Consider the following 17,065-nt stretch of genomic DNA (forward strand, 5'->3'; position numbering starts at 1 on the left):
TGAGTGGTAACAAAGTATCGCTCCAGAGAGTAGAGCGTTTGCATGCGTGAAGTGGATTCTTAATTCCCTCTCTGCTCCTTACATTCAACTTCTCTGCACTTGGCAGGAGTCACTGCACTAGTCACCACTGCTCATTTTGCAGTCTGTAAATGGAGACTGAGACAGGCCAATGGGTGGATAGGGTGCGCGATAAACATTGGAATGCCCACCAGGCTGAAGGAAGGGTACAGAGGACTATAGATGGGCAATATAGCCACAAAAAATAATAATAATAATAATAATTTTTTGCTTTTTTCAACCTTTTCATGATATTTACAATGGCGGCCAAAAGTTTGGAATGATGTACAGATTTTGCTGTTTCGGAAGGAAATTGGTACTTTAATTCACCAAAGTGGCATCCAACTGATCACAAAGTATAGTCAGGACATTACTGATGTAAAAAAAAAACAGCACCATCACTATTTGAAAAAAGTAATTTTTGATCAAATCTAGACAGTCCCCATTTCCAGCAGCCAACACTCCAACACCTTATCCTTGAGTAATCATGCTAAATTGCTAATTTGGTATTAGAAAATCACTTGCCATTATATCAAACACAGTTGAAAGATATTTGTTTCATTAAATGAAGCTTAACATTGTCTTTGTGTTTGTTTTTGAGTTGCCACAGTATGCAATAGACTGGCATGTCTTAAGGTCAGTATTAGGTCAAAAACAGCAGAAAAGAAACAGCTTTCTCTAGAAACTCATCAGTCAATCATTGTTTTGAGGAATGAAGGCTATACAATGCTTGAAATTGCCAAAAAACTGAAGATTTCATACAAAGGTGTACACTACAGTCTTCAAAGACAAAGGACAACTGGCTCTAACAAGGACAGAAAGAGATGTGGAAGGCCAGATGTACAACTAAACAAGAGGATAAGTACATCAGAGTCTCTAGTTTGAGAAATAGACACCTCACATGTCCTCAGCTGACAGTTTCATTGAATTCTACCCGCTCAACACCAGTTTCATGTACAACAGTAAAGAGAAGACTCAGGGGTGCAGGCATTATGGGAAGAACTGCAAAGAAAAAGCCACTTTTGAAACAGTAAAACAAAAAGAAAAGGTTAGAGTGGGCAAAGAAACACAGACATTGGTCAACAGATAATTGGAAAAGAGTGTTATGCATCTTAACCCCACTGAGCTTTTGTGGGATCAGCTAGACTGTAAGTTGTGTGAGAAGTGCCCGACAAGACAGCCACATCTATGGCAAGCAAGGTCACATTTACCTTTGCACAGCAAAATTCCATGGGCGAAGAATGCGTGGGCAGACGTGTGTGTGTGAAACCAGCAAAAATCGAACTGCCAAACAGCCTCTTTTTAATGCTGCACTTTATACTCTGTGAGAGTGAAGTTGAAAAGAAACTCACCGCTAAAATGATATCTTTGTACATTGTGAAGTTTCAGTGTAGCTGTGTACAAAGCACCACCCACACAGAGGTCACTGTCAAACCAATCAACTTCCTATTCATCCATGCGCCAAATTTGGCAAACTTGAACTCCACGAGGGGAAATTCTTCATCACCACAAGTCCATCGCACGAATTCCCATTGAAATGACAGTATTTCATCAGCGGAATTTCGCCGTGTGAATGTAAATGTGAACGCATCTTCAGCCCAGACCTCTGTGGATACGTATGGGGCCATCTTTTAATGAAATATTGAAATATATTAGGCTACACTTTATAATAGAAGTTTGAATGTTACATTTATGAGGTGTCATTTATATAGTAGATCTTCAAATATTACTAAACCTAAAACTAACCTCAGACACTCTCAGAGATCAGAAGTTGCATTCTTTTACCACTATGTACTTTAAACGGCTTTTAAAAAAAATATATATTTTGGCCCTTTATTTTTGTTATTCAACACAGTACAATCGACAGTTTTATAGCCTACTATTAATTTTTCTGTTTTTTTTTTTAAGTTAGTTTAAAAGATAGCAAGCTCTAAATAGGCTAAAATAGGTGGTAATGAGAACAAAATAGTTGTTAGGTTTGCCAAAGTTTTTGCAAAACTTTTTTATTAAGACACAATGCCATGAACCTTACAGGTTTTGGCATCATGTCTTAATTAAAGAGTTTTTCAATAAACGCAAAATGTCAAATGTACTTGCTTGTAACTTAAATTTTGGAAATTCCTTGCACATCTGTACATTATATACTACTGTTGTTCTGAGAGTTATGTATCTAAATATTTGGTACTTAATGCATCTGAGTAGACCAACTCAACACAGTTTCCAATATCTCACCAAGACAGCACTGTTGACCAAACAAACAGCTCTTCTTGCATGTGTGTTTGAAAGCCGACAAGCGTGTGGGTACTAAAATTAGTCTGTATTAGATATTATCAATACTACAGAATGATATGTCTCATTCATTTATATACAGTATATTTATATGTTATAAATGTATATATATATATAGTGTGTATACAGTTGTGCTCAAAAGTTTGCATACCCTTGGAGAATTGGTAATATATGTACCATTTTTAAAGAAAACATGAGTGAGCAGGCAAAACACATTTCTTTTATTTCTTATGGGATTCATATTCAACTGTAGGTTATAACAGAATGGCACAATCATAAAACAAAACATGGCAACAAAGATAAAAATGAAATGATCCCTGTTCAAAGTCTGCATACCCTTAGTTCTTAATACTGTGTATTGCCCCCTTTAGCATCAATGACAGCGTGCAGTCTTTTGTAATAGTTGTCTATGAGGCCCCAAATTCTTGCTGGTGGTATAGCTGCCCATTCATCTTGGCAAAATGCCTCCAGGTCCTGCAAAGTCTTTGGTCGTCTTGCATGAACCACATGTTTGAGATCTCCCCAGAGTGGCTCGATGATATTAAGGTCAGGAGACTGTGATGGCCACTCCAGAACCTACACCTTTTCTGATATAACCACTGAAGGGTCAACTTGGCCTTGTGCTTAGGGTCATTGTCATGTTGGAGAGTCTAAGAGCATCCCATGCGCAGCTTTCGTGCAGAAGAATTCAAATTGTCTGCCAGTATTTTCTGATAACATGCTGCATTCATCTTGCCATCAATTTTCACAAGATTCCCCATGCCTTTAGAGCTCACACACCCCCAAAACATCAGTGAGCCACCACCATGCTTCACAGTGGGGATGGTATTCTTTTCACTATAGGCCTTGTTGACCCCTCTCCAAACATAGCGCTTATGGTTGTGACCATAAAGCTCTATTTTTTGCCTCATCACTCCAAATTACAGTGCGCCAGAAGCTGTGAGGTGTGTCAAGGTGTTGTCGGGCATATTGTAACCGGGCTTTTTTGTGGCATTGGTGCAGTAAAGGCTTCTTTCTGGCAACTCGACCATGCAGCTCATTATGTTCAAGTATTGTCGTATTGTGCTCCTTGAAACAACCACACCGTCTTTTTCCAGAGCAGCCTGTATTTCTCCTGAGGTTACCTGTGGGTTTTTCTTTGTATCCCGAACAATTCTTCTGGCAGTTGTGGCTGAAATCTTTCTTGGTCTACCTGACCTTGGCTTGGTATCAGGAGATCCCCGAATTCCACTTCTTAATAAGTGATTGAACTGACTGGCATTTTCAAGGCTTTGGATATCTTTTTATATCCTTTTCCATCTTATAAAGTTCCATTAACTTGTTACGCGGGTCTTTTGACAGTTCTTTTCTGCTCCCCATGGCTCAGTATCTAGCCTGCTCAGTGCATCCACGTGAGAGCTAACAAACTCATTGACTATTTATACACAGACACTAATTGCAATTTAAAAAACCACAGGTGTGGGAAATTCACCTTTAATTGCCATTTAAACCTGTGTGTGTCACCTTGTGTGTCTGTAACAAGGCCAAACATTCAAGAGTATGTAAACTTTTGATCAGGGCCGTTTGGGTGATTTCTGTTACCATTATGATTTAAAAAGGAGCCAAACAACTATGTGATAATACATGACTTCATATGATCACTATCCTTAAATAAAAGACAGTTTTTTTGCATGATCAGTCCTATTTTCAAAATCAGTGCCAAGATTTCACAATTTCTGCCAGGGTATGCAAACTATTGAGCACAGCTGTGTGTGTGTGTGTGTGTGTGTGTGTGTGTGTGTGTATATATATATATATATATATATATATATATATATATATATATATATATATTACTTAATAAAAAAATATATTAATATTTTAGTGTCAACTTCTTACCGAAGCACTAGTACTTTTTACATAAATTCAAGATGATGAAAACATTCAAGGCTTAATGTATTGTGGCAGCAGACAAGTAAAGCATTTAGACAATACATAAAGTTTATTTTAAATTCAAAATATTGTTTATTTCCATATCACTGAACACAACCTTTTTATTTTCCTAATTCCATCTACACTATTTAAAATTCTTGGTCTATGTACTCATGTGTTGGATGCTTTTACTACTTTTCAGCATCTCTAGTCATAAGTGCAGTGTTTTAAGGACGTTATGTAAAGTTAAGTGTAGTATGAAACATTTAAAAACTTGTCTCAAGAGCCCTGCATCCTGTTTAAACAGGTCCAGTTGTATTTAAATCCAAAAGAGTGCATTCGTGAAAGGCTGTGCAGCCTGCTCGTTGCTTTGATGAGGTATGTTGCCTGTACAGCTGGAGCTGACTGACCCCTACTGTATTAAGGTGGTACATCAAGCTTAGATGGAACATTCCTTGTTACTGAATGTATTTACAGGTTGGCAGCATGATTAATTGCATAAATAAATTTATGGGTTATTTTTCATATAATTAATCACACCAAATTAATGCATTAAATTGATAGCCCTAGTTAAAATGTATGTATTTGTATAAGGGAAAGTGTTTTATTTATTTATTTATTTATTTATTTATTTTTTGGTGCAGTTGTAACTGTTTACATTTTACCACTTTTAATCAATCAACTTTTTCATTACACTTGGTAATTTCAGTAGTCTTGCGATATGACTTGCACGTTTTTAAAAGTACAAACATTCCATTTAATCTCTCAACTAATATGAGGACATGAAAACTGTTTCTCCTTTATCCAGCTTAGGTGTTGTCCCACTTGGTTGCAGGGTTGGTTTTTCTACATTGTTGCTCCATTTTGCATGGTCTGCTGCATCCTCTTTGGTGACATTGGGTGCACGCATGTCTTCCTTTATCTGATCCAGCTATTGTTTCGTTGGTCTTCCACGTGGCTGCTTGCCTTCTGGGCTGAGTGCTAGTGTTATTTTGGCTACTGAGTCTTCACTACTTCGTAGCACATGTCCGTACCACCTCAGGCATGCTTCCTGCATCTTTTCTCGAATTGGGGCAATACCAAGGGTCTTCCGTACGTGGATGTTTGTAACTCGATCAAGCCTTGTCAGCCCAATTGACCACCTAAGTATCTGCATTTCAGTGGCACTCAAGACTTGTTCGTTTTTCTTGGTTATCGGCCAACACTCTGCTCCATATAATGCCACTGGTCTGATGACAGTTCTGTAGATCTTGGATTTCAGATGTGTTGGGATCTTGCGGTCACAGAGGACTCCAGTAGTTTGGCCCCATTTTACCCATGCTGCATTCGCTCACCTTCATGCATCTCGTATTGTGTCACCTTCAATTGTGACATAGGATCCAAGGTATTTAAATTCTGTTACCTTGTTGTTGTCCGTCTACATAGATGGTGCCATCTGTCTGGTCTCCACATTCGAGATACTCTGTTTTCTTGATGCTGAGCCGCATCCCATATTCGCCCAGTCACGTCTTACACGCCTGAGCTCGTTGTTCTAAGACGTGTCACGTTTTGTCTGCCAGCATGACATCATCTGCGTAGAGAAGTGTCCATGGGTGTCTGGTTTGGATGTCTGCTGTTGCAGAGTATGAACAGCAGAGGCGATAGTGCTGGACTCCTACCTTAATGTCGAAGGGTGGCGAGACTCATGCTGCGTACCTGACTGCACTGGTGCCATTTTTGTACTGAAGTTGGATCCATTTGACATATGTTTCTGGTACTCCATGGGCTCGCAATGACTGCCAGATTAGCTCATGTGGTACGCGATCAAAAGCTTTCTCTAGGTCTAGGAAGGCCAGGTGGCCTTTCTCTTTTTGCGATGTCGTTCCATCAGTAGACAAGCTGCATGGATAGCATCTGTTGCACCGCATCCCTTTACAAAGCTGCATTGGTTTGCTGTGATGGTAACAATGTCCCTGATGCACCTGTCCAGTACTCGTTCGAATATCTTCATTGTGTGGCACAGGAGGCAGATAGGTCTGTAGTTGCAGCATTCATTGACATCTCCTTTGCCTTTCCAAATTGGGACTGTGGTGCTGGTTAACTAGGAGGATGGTGCTTCATCTTCATTAGTAATTTTGCTGAACAAAGCTGCAAGAAATTCTGCTCCTTTTCTCCCCATCAATTTCCAAACCTCTGCGGGGATTCGTCAGACCCTATAGCTTTGCCATTCTTCATCTGGTTTATTGCGGTTGCCACTTCTGTGGTGGTTATGGGTGGTACTGGGCCAAATATTGACTGGTGGGTAGGTATGGCTGTTGTATGGCTATAGGACATGAAAACTGTATGCACAATAATAATACAATATGAAAAATGTTTTTGAATGTAGTTTTAGATTTAGCATGTCAACGCAGGACATTTCAGTGTATTTTTTTGAATTTTTTCCAGCAGTAAGACTCCCAAATGCCGCATTCACTCAAAAAAATTTTTAGCTTATTTAATGCATATTAATTCTGTAAGTCTCTCTTTCTGGCATGTAGACACTGTACACCACAGGGCAAAAATAAATGAACATGGAAGTAGTTCCACATAAATATAAAAAATTTAATTAATAGTAGGAGGTTTAACTCATCCTCCTTCTCATTTAAAAGCTTGAATTATGTCTTCTTTACTTGCTGTTAGGGTTCTGATTAGCAACATTTTTAAGGATCCCCAATGGATTGTCCTTTTTAAAATGGATTTTGTGATTCATTCACAGGACTCCATAATTGCTGACAAAATAGTATAAACTTTTTATTTATAAAAAATAACGAAAATATACAGGAAGTGAAAATATCATCTTTGTTTGAGCACAGTGAAATTACATACCACATCAACTGCCGATATATCAGCAGTATATCGGCCGGGGCGGACTGGGACTAAAAAGTGGCCTTGGACTTTCTGGCCCAGAGCAGTCCACCAAACCCAGCCCGCAACACACCAAAAACACACCGGCTCATTGATTCATTTTCTGGCTCAATTTCACATTTTTGTGTTGAATTTAAAAAAAAAAAAAAAAAAAATGACTGCTAGTCATGACAGTAGGCCCCACCAGTGCAAAAATTGTCATAAATTTAAAACACATAAAACCACAGTAAATGTGATGAGTGGATTTTTTAGAGAAAGCACTTAATATAAGCACTTTATAGCTCAGACAAATAAAATGTCCGAAAACTTTTTTCCCAACGTACAGATGTTAGGTTAAAATGTACAGTGCATACGGAAAGTATTCACAACGCTTCACTTTTTCCACATTTTGTTATGTTACAGCCTTATTCCAAAACGGATTAAATTCATTATTTTCCTCAGAATTCTACAAACAATACCCCATAATGACAACGTGAAAGAAGTTTGTTTGAAATCTTTGCAAATTTATTAAAAATAAAAAACAAAAAAAATCACATGTACATAAGTATTCACAGCCTTTGCCATGACACTCAAAATTGAGCTCAGGTGCATCCCGTTTCCACTGATCATCCTTGAGATGTTTCTACAACTTGATTGGAGTCCACCTGTGATAAATTCAGTTGATTGGACATGATTTGGAAAGGCACACACCTGTCTATATAAGGTCCCACAGTTAACAGTGCATGTCAGAGCACAAACCAAGCCATGAAGTCCAAGGAATTGTCTGTAGACCTCCGAGACAGGATTGTATCGAGGCACAGATCTGGGTAAGGGTACAGAAAATTTTCTGCAGCATTGAAGGTCCCAATGACCTCCATCATCTGTAAATGGAAGAACTCTTCCTAGTGCTGGCCGCCTGGCCAAACTGAGCGATCGGGGAGAAGGGCCTTAGTCAGGGAGGTGACCAAAACCCGATGGTTACTCTGACAGAGCTCCAGTGTTTCTCTGTGGAGAGAGGAGAACCTTCCAGAAGAACAACCATCTCTGCAGCACTCCACCAATCAGGCCTGTATGGTAGAGTGGCCAGACGGAAGCCACTCCTCAGTAAAAGGCACATGACAGCCCGCCTGGAGGACTCTCAGAACATGAGAAACAAAATTCTCTGGTCTGATGAAACAAATATTGAACTCTTTGGCCTGAATGGCAAACATCATGTCTGGAGGAAACCAGGCACCGCTCATCACCTGGCCAATACCATTCAGCGGCAGGAACTGGGAGACTAGTCAGGATCGAGGGAAAGATGAATGCAGCAATGTACAGAGACATACTTGATGAAAACCTGCTCCAGAGCGCTCTGGACCTCAGACTGGGGCGAAGGTTCATCTTCCAACAGGACAATGACCCTAAGCACACAGCCAAGATAACAAAGGAGTGGCTATGGGACAACTCTGTGAATATATTTGAGTGGCCCAACCAGAGCCCAGACTTGAACCCGATTGAACATCTCTGGAGAGATCTGAAAATGGCTGTGCACCGACGCTCCCCATCCAACCTGATGGAGCTTGAGAGGTCCTGCAAAGAAAAATGGGAGAAACTGCCCAAAAATAGGTGTGCCAAGCTTGTAGCATCATACTCAAAAAGACTTGAGGCTGTGATTGGTGCCAAAGGTGCTTCAACAAAGTATTGAGCAAAGGCTGTGAATTCTTATGTACATGTGATTTTTTTTTTTTTTTTCTCGTTTTTTATTTTTAATAAATTTGCAAAGATTTCAAACAAACTTCTTTCACGTTGTCATTATGGGGTATTGTTTGTAGAATTTTGAGGAAAATAATGAATTTAATCAATTTTGGAATAAGGCTGTAACATAACAAAATGTGGAAAAAGTGAAGCGCTGTGAATACTTTCCGCATGCACTGTACATGAATGTACAAGGGAAAGTGTGTATTTTAGGTGCTGTGACAAGTCAGCATTTCTTCAAAGTTTTTAAAGATCGTAATCACCTTTCAGCTTTTTTTCTAGAAGTGCAAATAAACTATTGTCTTACTTAATATGAGGTTGTGGAAACAACAAGTATAATAATAATATATTGTATATGTATATATAGCTATACATGATCATAAAATTTTGTTTAAAATAGTTAGATGAAGAAAGCATCACACAGCAGGACACTGATGACAATGCTTAAAATTTCATGTCAATTACTCACTTAACTATGTTTAAATGTTTATTTAAAAAAAAAAAAAAAAAATCAATGAAAACAAAGTTGGCCAGAATATGTACATATTTAAATATAAACAAATATAAATATATGTAAAAAAAAAAAAATAAACATACCTCAAAGTTTTTTGCAGATTAATTGCTTATATTTTCTCTCTATGTGAGTTTGTTGCATCTTTATATCTGCAGTGTTTTAATTCCTTCTCCAGATTATTCTTGAGAAAAAGTGAAGAGCCCAATGCTTTGACAAGTGCTGTTTCTGCTATCCTTTAAACAAAGTAAGCCTCAAAGACTCAAATAGCTACAGAGTCATATTTTTCTGCAATTTGTCAGATGTAAGCATTATTACATACATTATGCAAATGACCATGTACTGCTCATAGCTTTACTGTTTGCAGATTTTATATATATATAAAATCTGCAAACAGTAAAGCTATGAGCAGTATATGCTGCTGTTACTGTAATTGTTGTAACTTGCAGTTATTTGTCATTTTGTGATTTATTCAGAGCTTATCTCATACTTAATATGGTGTTTTTGGTTGTCACCATTATTGTGACTTGTATGTCAAATAATGTGGTCCACCTGAGGTATGGAGTTAATACACTCATACGGATGTGCACTCCGATGTGTAAGAATTTACAAAATAAAAGCTATTACAATATTTCAGAATAAAATCCTTTGTATTGGCTTTATCTTGCAAAGTTCGCGTGGACATGTTGGAGCCCAGGGCTGCTGCCTACATCACCTGTAGGATGGGCCGGTACTTGCGCAGCAGCAGGCCGGCCCAAATTACCCAGTGGCCCACTGGGAATACGCCCGGTGCTCCCGATGGCCAGTCCGCCCCTGATATCGGCCATCGGCCACCCTGCTCTCTAGATATTGGCATTGGCGAACCATTACAGTTGACCACAATGTGAGTTTATAATCTGGGTTTTGAACTAATTAATTGGTTATCTGCTTCTACTGTAAGAATTATTTCAGATAATGATCGTGTGTATTCATTCTGTGTATGACATGTTTAATCCAGGAGCCTTACGGACCAAATCACAATATACACAAAAATTAGCTTCTGTATCTTACCAAAAAGTGGGCAACTGAATCAGAGGTTTAGAGTGACCTTCTTGGAAAATATTACCACTGTAGTGAAGGTAAGTGTTTTAACATATACAAGTATTAAGTCTTGTTTTTTTTAAAAACAGTTCAGAAAGAAAGAACTTCAAACCTTTAAGATCACAACAACAAAAAAAAGGGAATGTTAAATTTAGGGAGTCAAATTAAAACTGAATTATTACCAAATAACAAGTCTATGCACCGGTGTGCAGGAGAGATGGTCAAAGACGTCCGTCTATTGCATATTTAAATAGCAAAACTATTAAAAAAAAACATTGCACACAGACACAACATCAGTTCCTCCACTTAAATCACCTCATTCCTAAGCAAACTTTTAGCTATGAAATTAAACTTAACATGACAGGTAAATCTAAAAAAAAAAAAAAAAAACATTAAAGCTGTATGTGTATGCACTAAAGGATACAGTTCCAGCACTCTGTAATACACATCATCTCCCTCACGCCTTCTTTGCGCCAGTATATCATGACAATGAGAATTGCCTCACCTCCTCATGTCTACTTAAAAGATTCAGCTTTTTTTCCATCCTCGGACCTCAGACTGAGATTACAGTACATTTCAATGCACTTATTTAAAGGTCAAAACAATCTTCTGTTTAAAAGATAACACTTCATTTAATTAACTTTGTATGCACTACATGTTCATGTATACTTCCTATACATGGATGCTATATAAGACTGGGTGATATACGTATATTGAATGTGCATAAAATGATTGGCAATGGGCTGTTGAATTGTTGAAAATTGATTCGGTGTTGATGAGGTGTTAATGCAGCTACAACACAAATGAGTTTCCATTTTCATTCATTCAATGGTCCGGGTTTAATTATTCCATTAATACTATGGTTACCACATGTGCATAAGTTACTAGTTTAACTACGTTTCACTGTATGTGACACCGATATTTTTGTTTGGTGACTTGCATGGAATAGTTCACATATATAAGATGTCACCACATGGAGTTCTGGAGGGGGTAAACCTTTGATGGCAAAATTTTCATTGAGGTTGCAAGTCATGACTAGCATTTTCTTTAGTGGATGGAATTAGCGGGCCCTATTTTAAGAGTGCTAATGCTAAGTGCTAGTGTAAATGGGCTGTATGCAATGAATTAGAAGAATATAAATATGGGATCACGTTCTTTTGTGCACTAACTGCATCCTTGTTGAATGTCAGGCATATTTCTATAAGTGGCATAGAAAATCATGGAAAATCTGGTTCTTGTGAGGATTTTGATGTAGGCTCTGTTAAATTATAGAGAATATAAGTATTATTATTCATATTGATCAAGTCACACACATAATGTGGCTAGTATTAACAGTGATTGTATCAGCCTTTCAGGTTAGGCAGTGAATTTTTGCACACACACCACTTCTGCCGGTCGGTTTTGCTTTAAAAATTAAATTCATTGCGTGCTGAGTGACTCCAGTCAGGCTTCCTAAGCAACCAATTGGCATGGTTGCTAGGGTGGGTAGAGTCACATTGGGTTAACCTCCTCGTGGTCGCTATAATGTGGTTCTCGCTCTCGGTGGGGCGCGTGGTGAGTTGTGCGTGGATTCCAAGCCACTTGTTAAGATGCACAGATCGACGGTCTCAGATGCGGAGGCAACTGAGATTCGTCCTCCGCCACCCGGATTGAGGCGAGTCACTACGCCACCACGAGGACCTAGAGCGCATTGGGAATTGGGCATGCCAAATAGGGAAGAAAAGGGGAGAATTGTTTTTTTTGATTTTTTTTGATTGAAAGACAAAAAAAAACATTTCTAAATTCAAATCACACTTTAAACGAAAACATAATCAATATAATCAAAAGTAGTAAAAAAAAAAATCCTATATAACCACCTAAAATAAATTCCAAACATTTTACCCTCTCCAACTTCTTCCACCGGCCCCTTTTGCACTACTTTTCACTCTACTATGATGTTTTAAATATAAACTTAATATTAATCATAATAATTGAAAAATAAAGCATGACCTCTTTAAGGTTTTACACAAGTCTCATTAAGTTTTGTTCAGTGATCATCAGGGACATAATTTGATGTTGGACATGAACTTTATTCACACCTACTGGTGAAATCTACAAACAGTAAATGCAGGAACTGAGTTTAGACTTATCGCATTGACCTATTTTTCAGGAAATTAGCAAATTGCACTTTGCACCACTTCATTAACATATAATACATCCACAGTTTGAGCGCATACACCCACAGATAGCGCAAACACTCACACACGACCACTTGCGCTTTGCGCTGACACCAAAATTGAGCTAAGAATTAGTGCTAAAAAAAATGAGAAGATGAGCTGAGCAAGAGATGTTGCGTGTTATGCTGCACGTAGTGCACACGTGAAAATAGAGCCCTGTATGTCTTTGATTTCAAATGAATTGAAACCTTGTGATATTGCAGTTTCTAAAAAAAGGTTCCAACCAACTGGCAAATAAACCAATTTTTTACTTGCATTATCGCTTGTCGAGTGTTAATTTTCTCTCTAGCTGTAAGGTTACAGTTTGTCTTCATAATGTGACCGTAATAACCTGATATGAAATTCTGTGAATTAACTTAGTAATGCCTTAAATGAACCATAAACCAAGCATGAATACACTAGAAAACAATGTTAACTCAATGCAGATTAATTCTGAGGACAACTGGAATATTCTGTTTCCCTTTTGAACAACTGTCATCTGGATCTCTTGCCTGTCCAGTGCGAGCGTCTCTTATCTCTCTCTCATATTCAGTTCCCAAATTGGCTGAGGTCCATGGTCTGGGCCACTAAAAATAGTGGGGCACGGTGACATTGATAATCTCTTATAATTACACGTTACAGAGCCGTACTTTCTGCTGGAAACCAGCAGCTAAATCATTTGCAGTCATCTGCCTCTAACAGAGAGCTTTCTTTTGCCCCAAGAGTTTCATCTGGATATCTGTTGGATAAAAAAATGTCGCACTTCAGGAGTTTGGAGTTTGAATAGTTTGAAGATTTTGTGTTTTATGTAAAAAAAGACTTTCAGTTCATCGATTCTTTGAAAATATTATTCTTCCTTCTTGATAGTAATTTAATGTGAAATTTCACTCTTGTAAACAAAGCTGATCTGGGCAACCAAACCAAAGCTTCAATATAAGAACTTAAAAAAAAGAATGAACATCTTTGCATTATATAACAGAATATGAAACCGAGTGGGGTTTGTCTCAAAGAAATATAGCACAAAGACACTTCATTCTAAAATCTAGACTTTATAAAACATGTTTTTACTGTAAAGCTTGTAATACTGTAAGGGAAACATATTGAACATTTAAAGGTGCAATATGTAAAACTTTTCATGTAATATTCGCCTTTTTTGCCAATGTGTGAACGGCCTGTAACACAACTTAAAAAATGAGCCCTTCCCGGACTTCCTAGGTTGCCTCTTAAAGCCTGTAGACTGATTTTCATGCGAAGGGAGCGGGTCGCTTTTGCCGGGAAAATCCAAAGGATGTGACATTTATGCGTGCTCCCGAGAGCCTTGCCTCAGACAGTAGTAGCTTCTCTTCTGCTATTCAACAGCGACAACAAACTGCTACACTAAGTAACGTTATCTTAGAGATGGAATCCAGCAAATGTCTGGCACCCAGCACAACACCAACTCCATCACAAACTCAGAGTAAGCCCAAAAAAAACATTTATCTACTGAATCCCGTCTGGCTTCAGCGGGAACATGATCGTGGTCGAGCGAAAACTAGAGTGAACATCGGCAGGGCATTTGATTCCTGAAGGGACCTGAATTGGCGTTCTTCTTATTGGACAGGTAAGCTTACATAACTGCAAAGCATGTGAAATATAGTGCCATAAGGATTGATCTGTGTAATTTTAGCTAACTTGATCTTGACTGCACAGTAACTGTCATAAACAATGTTAATCTGTAATTATTCAGCAAGGTAAACAACAATAACACATGAAAATAATGCTAGACAATGTTCAAGATAATGCAAAAAGACCCATTCATTAGTGCAACGTAACTTGGTTATACAGAAAATATATACAATCTATTATTTTAAAACAATAGCGCATCGATATATCAAAATGACAGTTGTGATGGAATCGCATCAATACTGAATTGTGTCAACATATTTATAATGTACAGTCTATTTTATAAACAGCTACTGTCATCCACCAAATTTAGCTAACAGCTATTGATAAAGCTGGCTAGCTAGCTAACGCCAACATAGGCTATCGTATAAATGCAGTCAATGTATCATGCGAAGAAAAGTGATTACTCCAAACTACAGTCTCGCATAGTCAGACCTATATCCACACTTTGTTTTAGCCCTGTTCCAGCACTGGAGAGTCAAATATAATATACAGTCTCAAAGTTTGTAGTAAAACAATCATAACTGTGTAATTTTAATTATGCTACCTATCTGTCAGCATGATGTCGGTGAATCACGTTGTCTCTTTGTACATTATGTCATTGTTTTGGATGCTCACTCGCTCGCGTCCCTATGGAGTGTGTGCACAAGCCCAAGCAACAGGCAGCTGGCTGCAGTTCACTTAAAGGCCACAGGTGTCATTAATAACAAGGGTCTCTGAATCTTACATACTGCACATTTAAGGATTCAATATTTCACTTCAGTCATAAAACATTTATTTCATAACCAGTGTTGCAATTGTCCTCGACCTCACATCACTTTTACTATAATGCGTAATTTGAAAAATGACACATTGTAATGCTTGTATTACAGCCCCACCGACATTTACACACTTATTATAACGTGATTAGCTTCCGCGATTGCTTGCCTGAATAAAGAGTGTTGTCAGTTTTTGTTGAACATTTATCACTAAATTGAAATGGTCATTTTTATTTTGCAACCTAGTCTCATAGAATGAACATTATAAAACAATTTTTGCAAATTGACTTTTGCATGCCGTGTTGTAAATTTTTCGCACTATTACTCACAGACTGCTATGGTATGATGTCAAAACACTTTTACTATAATGCGTAATTTGGAAAATGACACATTGTAACGCTTGTATTACAGCCCCACCGACATCTACACACTTATTATAACGTGATTAGCTTCCGCGATTGCTTGCCTGAAAAAAGAGTGTTGTGCTTTGGACTCGGAAGACCGTGGTTCTAGCCCAGCCAAGCAAACAAAATGGAATGACATTGGTGCTCCAGAAAATGTGCTTTTCATGTCATATTTGCTTTTAGGACACTATTGGTTTGTTTTAGGTGTTGGTTTTTAATTTTATAATGTCTGTTTTGTTTACCTCTCATTTGCTTTCAGGTCACTATCGGTTAGGTGTAAAACCTTGTCTGATTATGACAATTTCACTTGCTTTTGGCGCAACCTGCTGTACATTTTACTGGGAAACTGCAGCGAAGCGTGTAATGAAGCACTTAATTTCATTTTGCAAAAATGCTCAAGCTGCTTTTTCAACAGTATAGACCCTGCTTCCACATGGTATTAAGATGCATCTCTGATGATCCGAAAACGTGTGGTCAGACGAGACACATCGGTCGCTTAAATGCATTTTCTGTGAGCACTTGTGTTCGGTTTTCAAGGGGACAACAGACATCAATCACTATGTCAGTGTGTTACTGCATGACATTATAGCGCAACAAATTCATTAAAGACAAAGTGCGAAAAAATGCAGCGCTGTTGCCAGATGCATCCAGAATTTAATCTAAGCAAAAACGCAACATTTCGAGCAGAATTATCCATTATTTTATTGGATTACCTGTATTAAAGGAGCTTCAGATGTCCGTGCTTCTCATCTGTGTTGATATCAAACACACTGAAGAAGATCCGTGTAGTTCTCGTGTTTGTGTATGTATCAGTTTTGTTTTTTTTTTACCATCGAATGATTTTTTCCTTTTAAAGCCACTTGTAACCGGCAAAGTTTACACACTGTTTTAGCACAGTGGTTGATTGACAGGTATCCGGGACGCATACAGGACGGATTAGCATCTACACCTCAGATGCGATGTGACCACATGCGTTTTTGACCACATTCGTATGTGTTTTTTGTGATCCGATCACAAAGCGTTTTAGACCCCGTTTAGACCCTTATTTAGCGCTGACCACATGTGATCGGATCACCAAAAACACATCTTAATACCAAGTGTAAACTGGGTCATAGATGGGAACCACCAGTGTTTTAAGCACTGTAACGGTGTGCTAAAGATCAGGAATGCATAGTCTGAAATCCAGATTATGTGTGATTTAAAAAGTTCAAATCTCAAGCGGTCCCATTGGTGGGTTTAACCTTGAATTTCTCCATATTTTTTTGCAATTAGGCTTACATCAGCGCCAAGCACGAGGGAGACAAGGTGATCGTCTTCGAGAGAGCTAATGTCATCTTCATCTTCAACTTCCACCCCACAAAAAGCTACAGCAGCTATAGAGTGGCAGTGGGGCCAGCAGGGAAGTATCCTTCACCTCTGTAGCACTCTTTACATTATAATAATGCACATTCATGCATTACAACAGGAAAAGTGCTTTAGAGCTGATGTAATTTTTTTTCAATGGAATATTTATTTTTTCTTGTATCCCACCCTAATATGTATAGTCAACTACCGTATAAGTAAGCCATTTGTAGGTTGATTTCGCCTAAAAGTACAACG

At 38.2% G+C, this 17,065-nt stretch overlaps 1 protein-coding gene across 2 annotated transcripts in view; it reads left to right on the forward strand.

Moving 5' to 3' along the window:
• LOC127430022 (1,4-alpha-glucan-branching enzyme-like) overlaps window positions 1-17,065 on the forward strand; it is a 218,258-nt gene that overhangs the window by 161,398 nt on the left and 39,795 nt on the right. For both annotated transcript variants that reach the window (XM_051679428.1, XM_051679427.1), the window contains one exon: window positions 16,739-16,869. In XM_051679428.1, coding sequence (XP_051535388.1) covers window positions 16,739-16,869 — 131 coding nt within the window. The remainder of the gene's footprint in view (window positions 1-16,738; window positions 16,870-17,065) is intronic.

This window comes from Myxocyprinus asiaticus, chromosome 39, assembly GCF_019703515.2.
Source record: "Myxocyprinus asiaticus isolate MX2 ecotype Aquarium Trade chromosome 39, UBuf_Myxa_2, whole genome shotgun sequence".
NCBI classification, from domain to species: Eukaryota; Metazoa; Chordata; class Actinopteri; order Cypriniformes; family Catostomidae; genus Myxocyprinus; species Myxocyprinus asiaticus.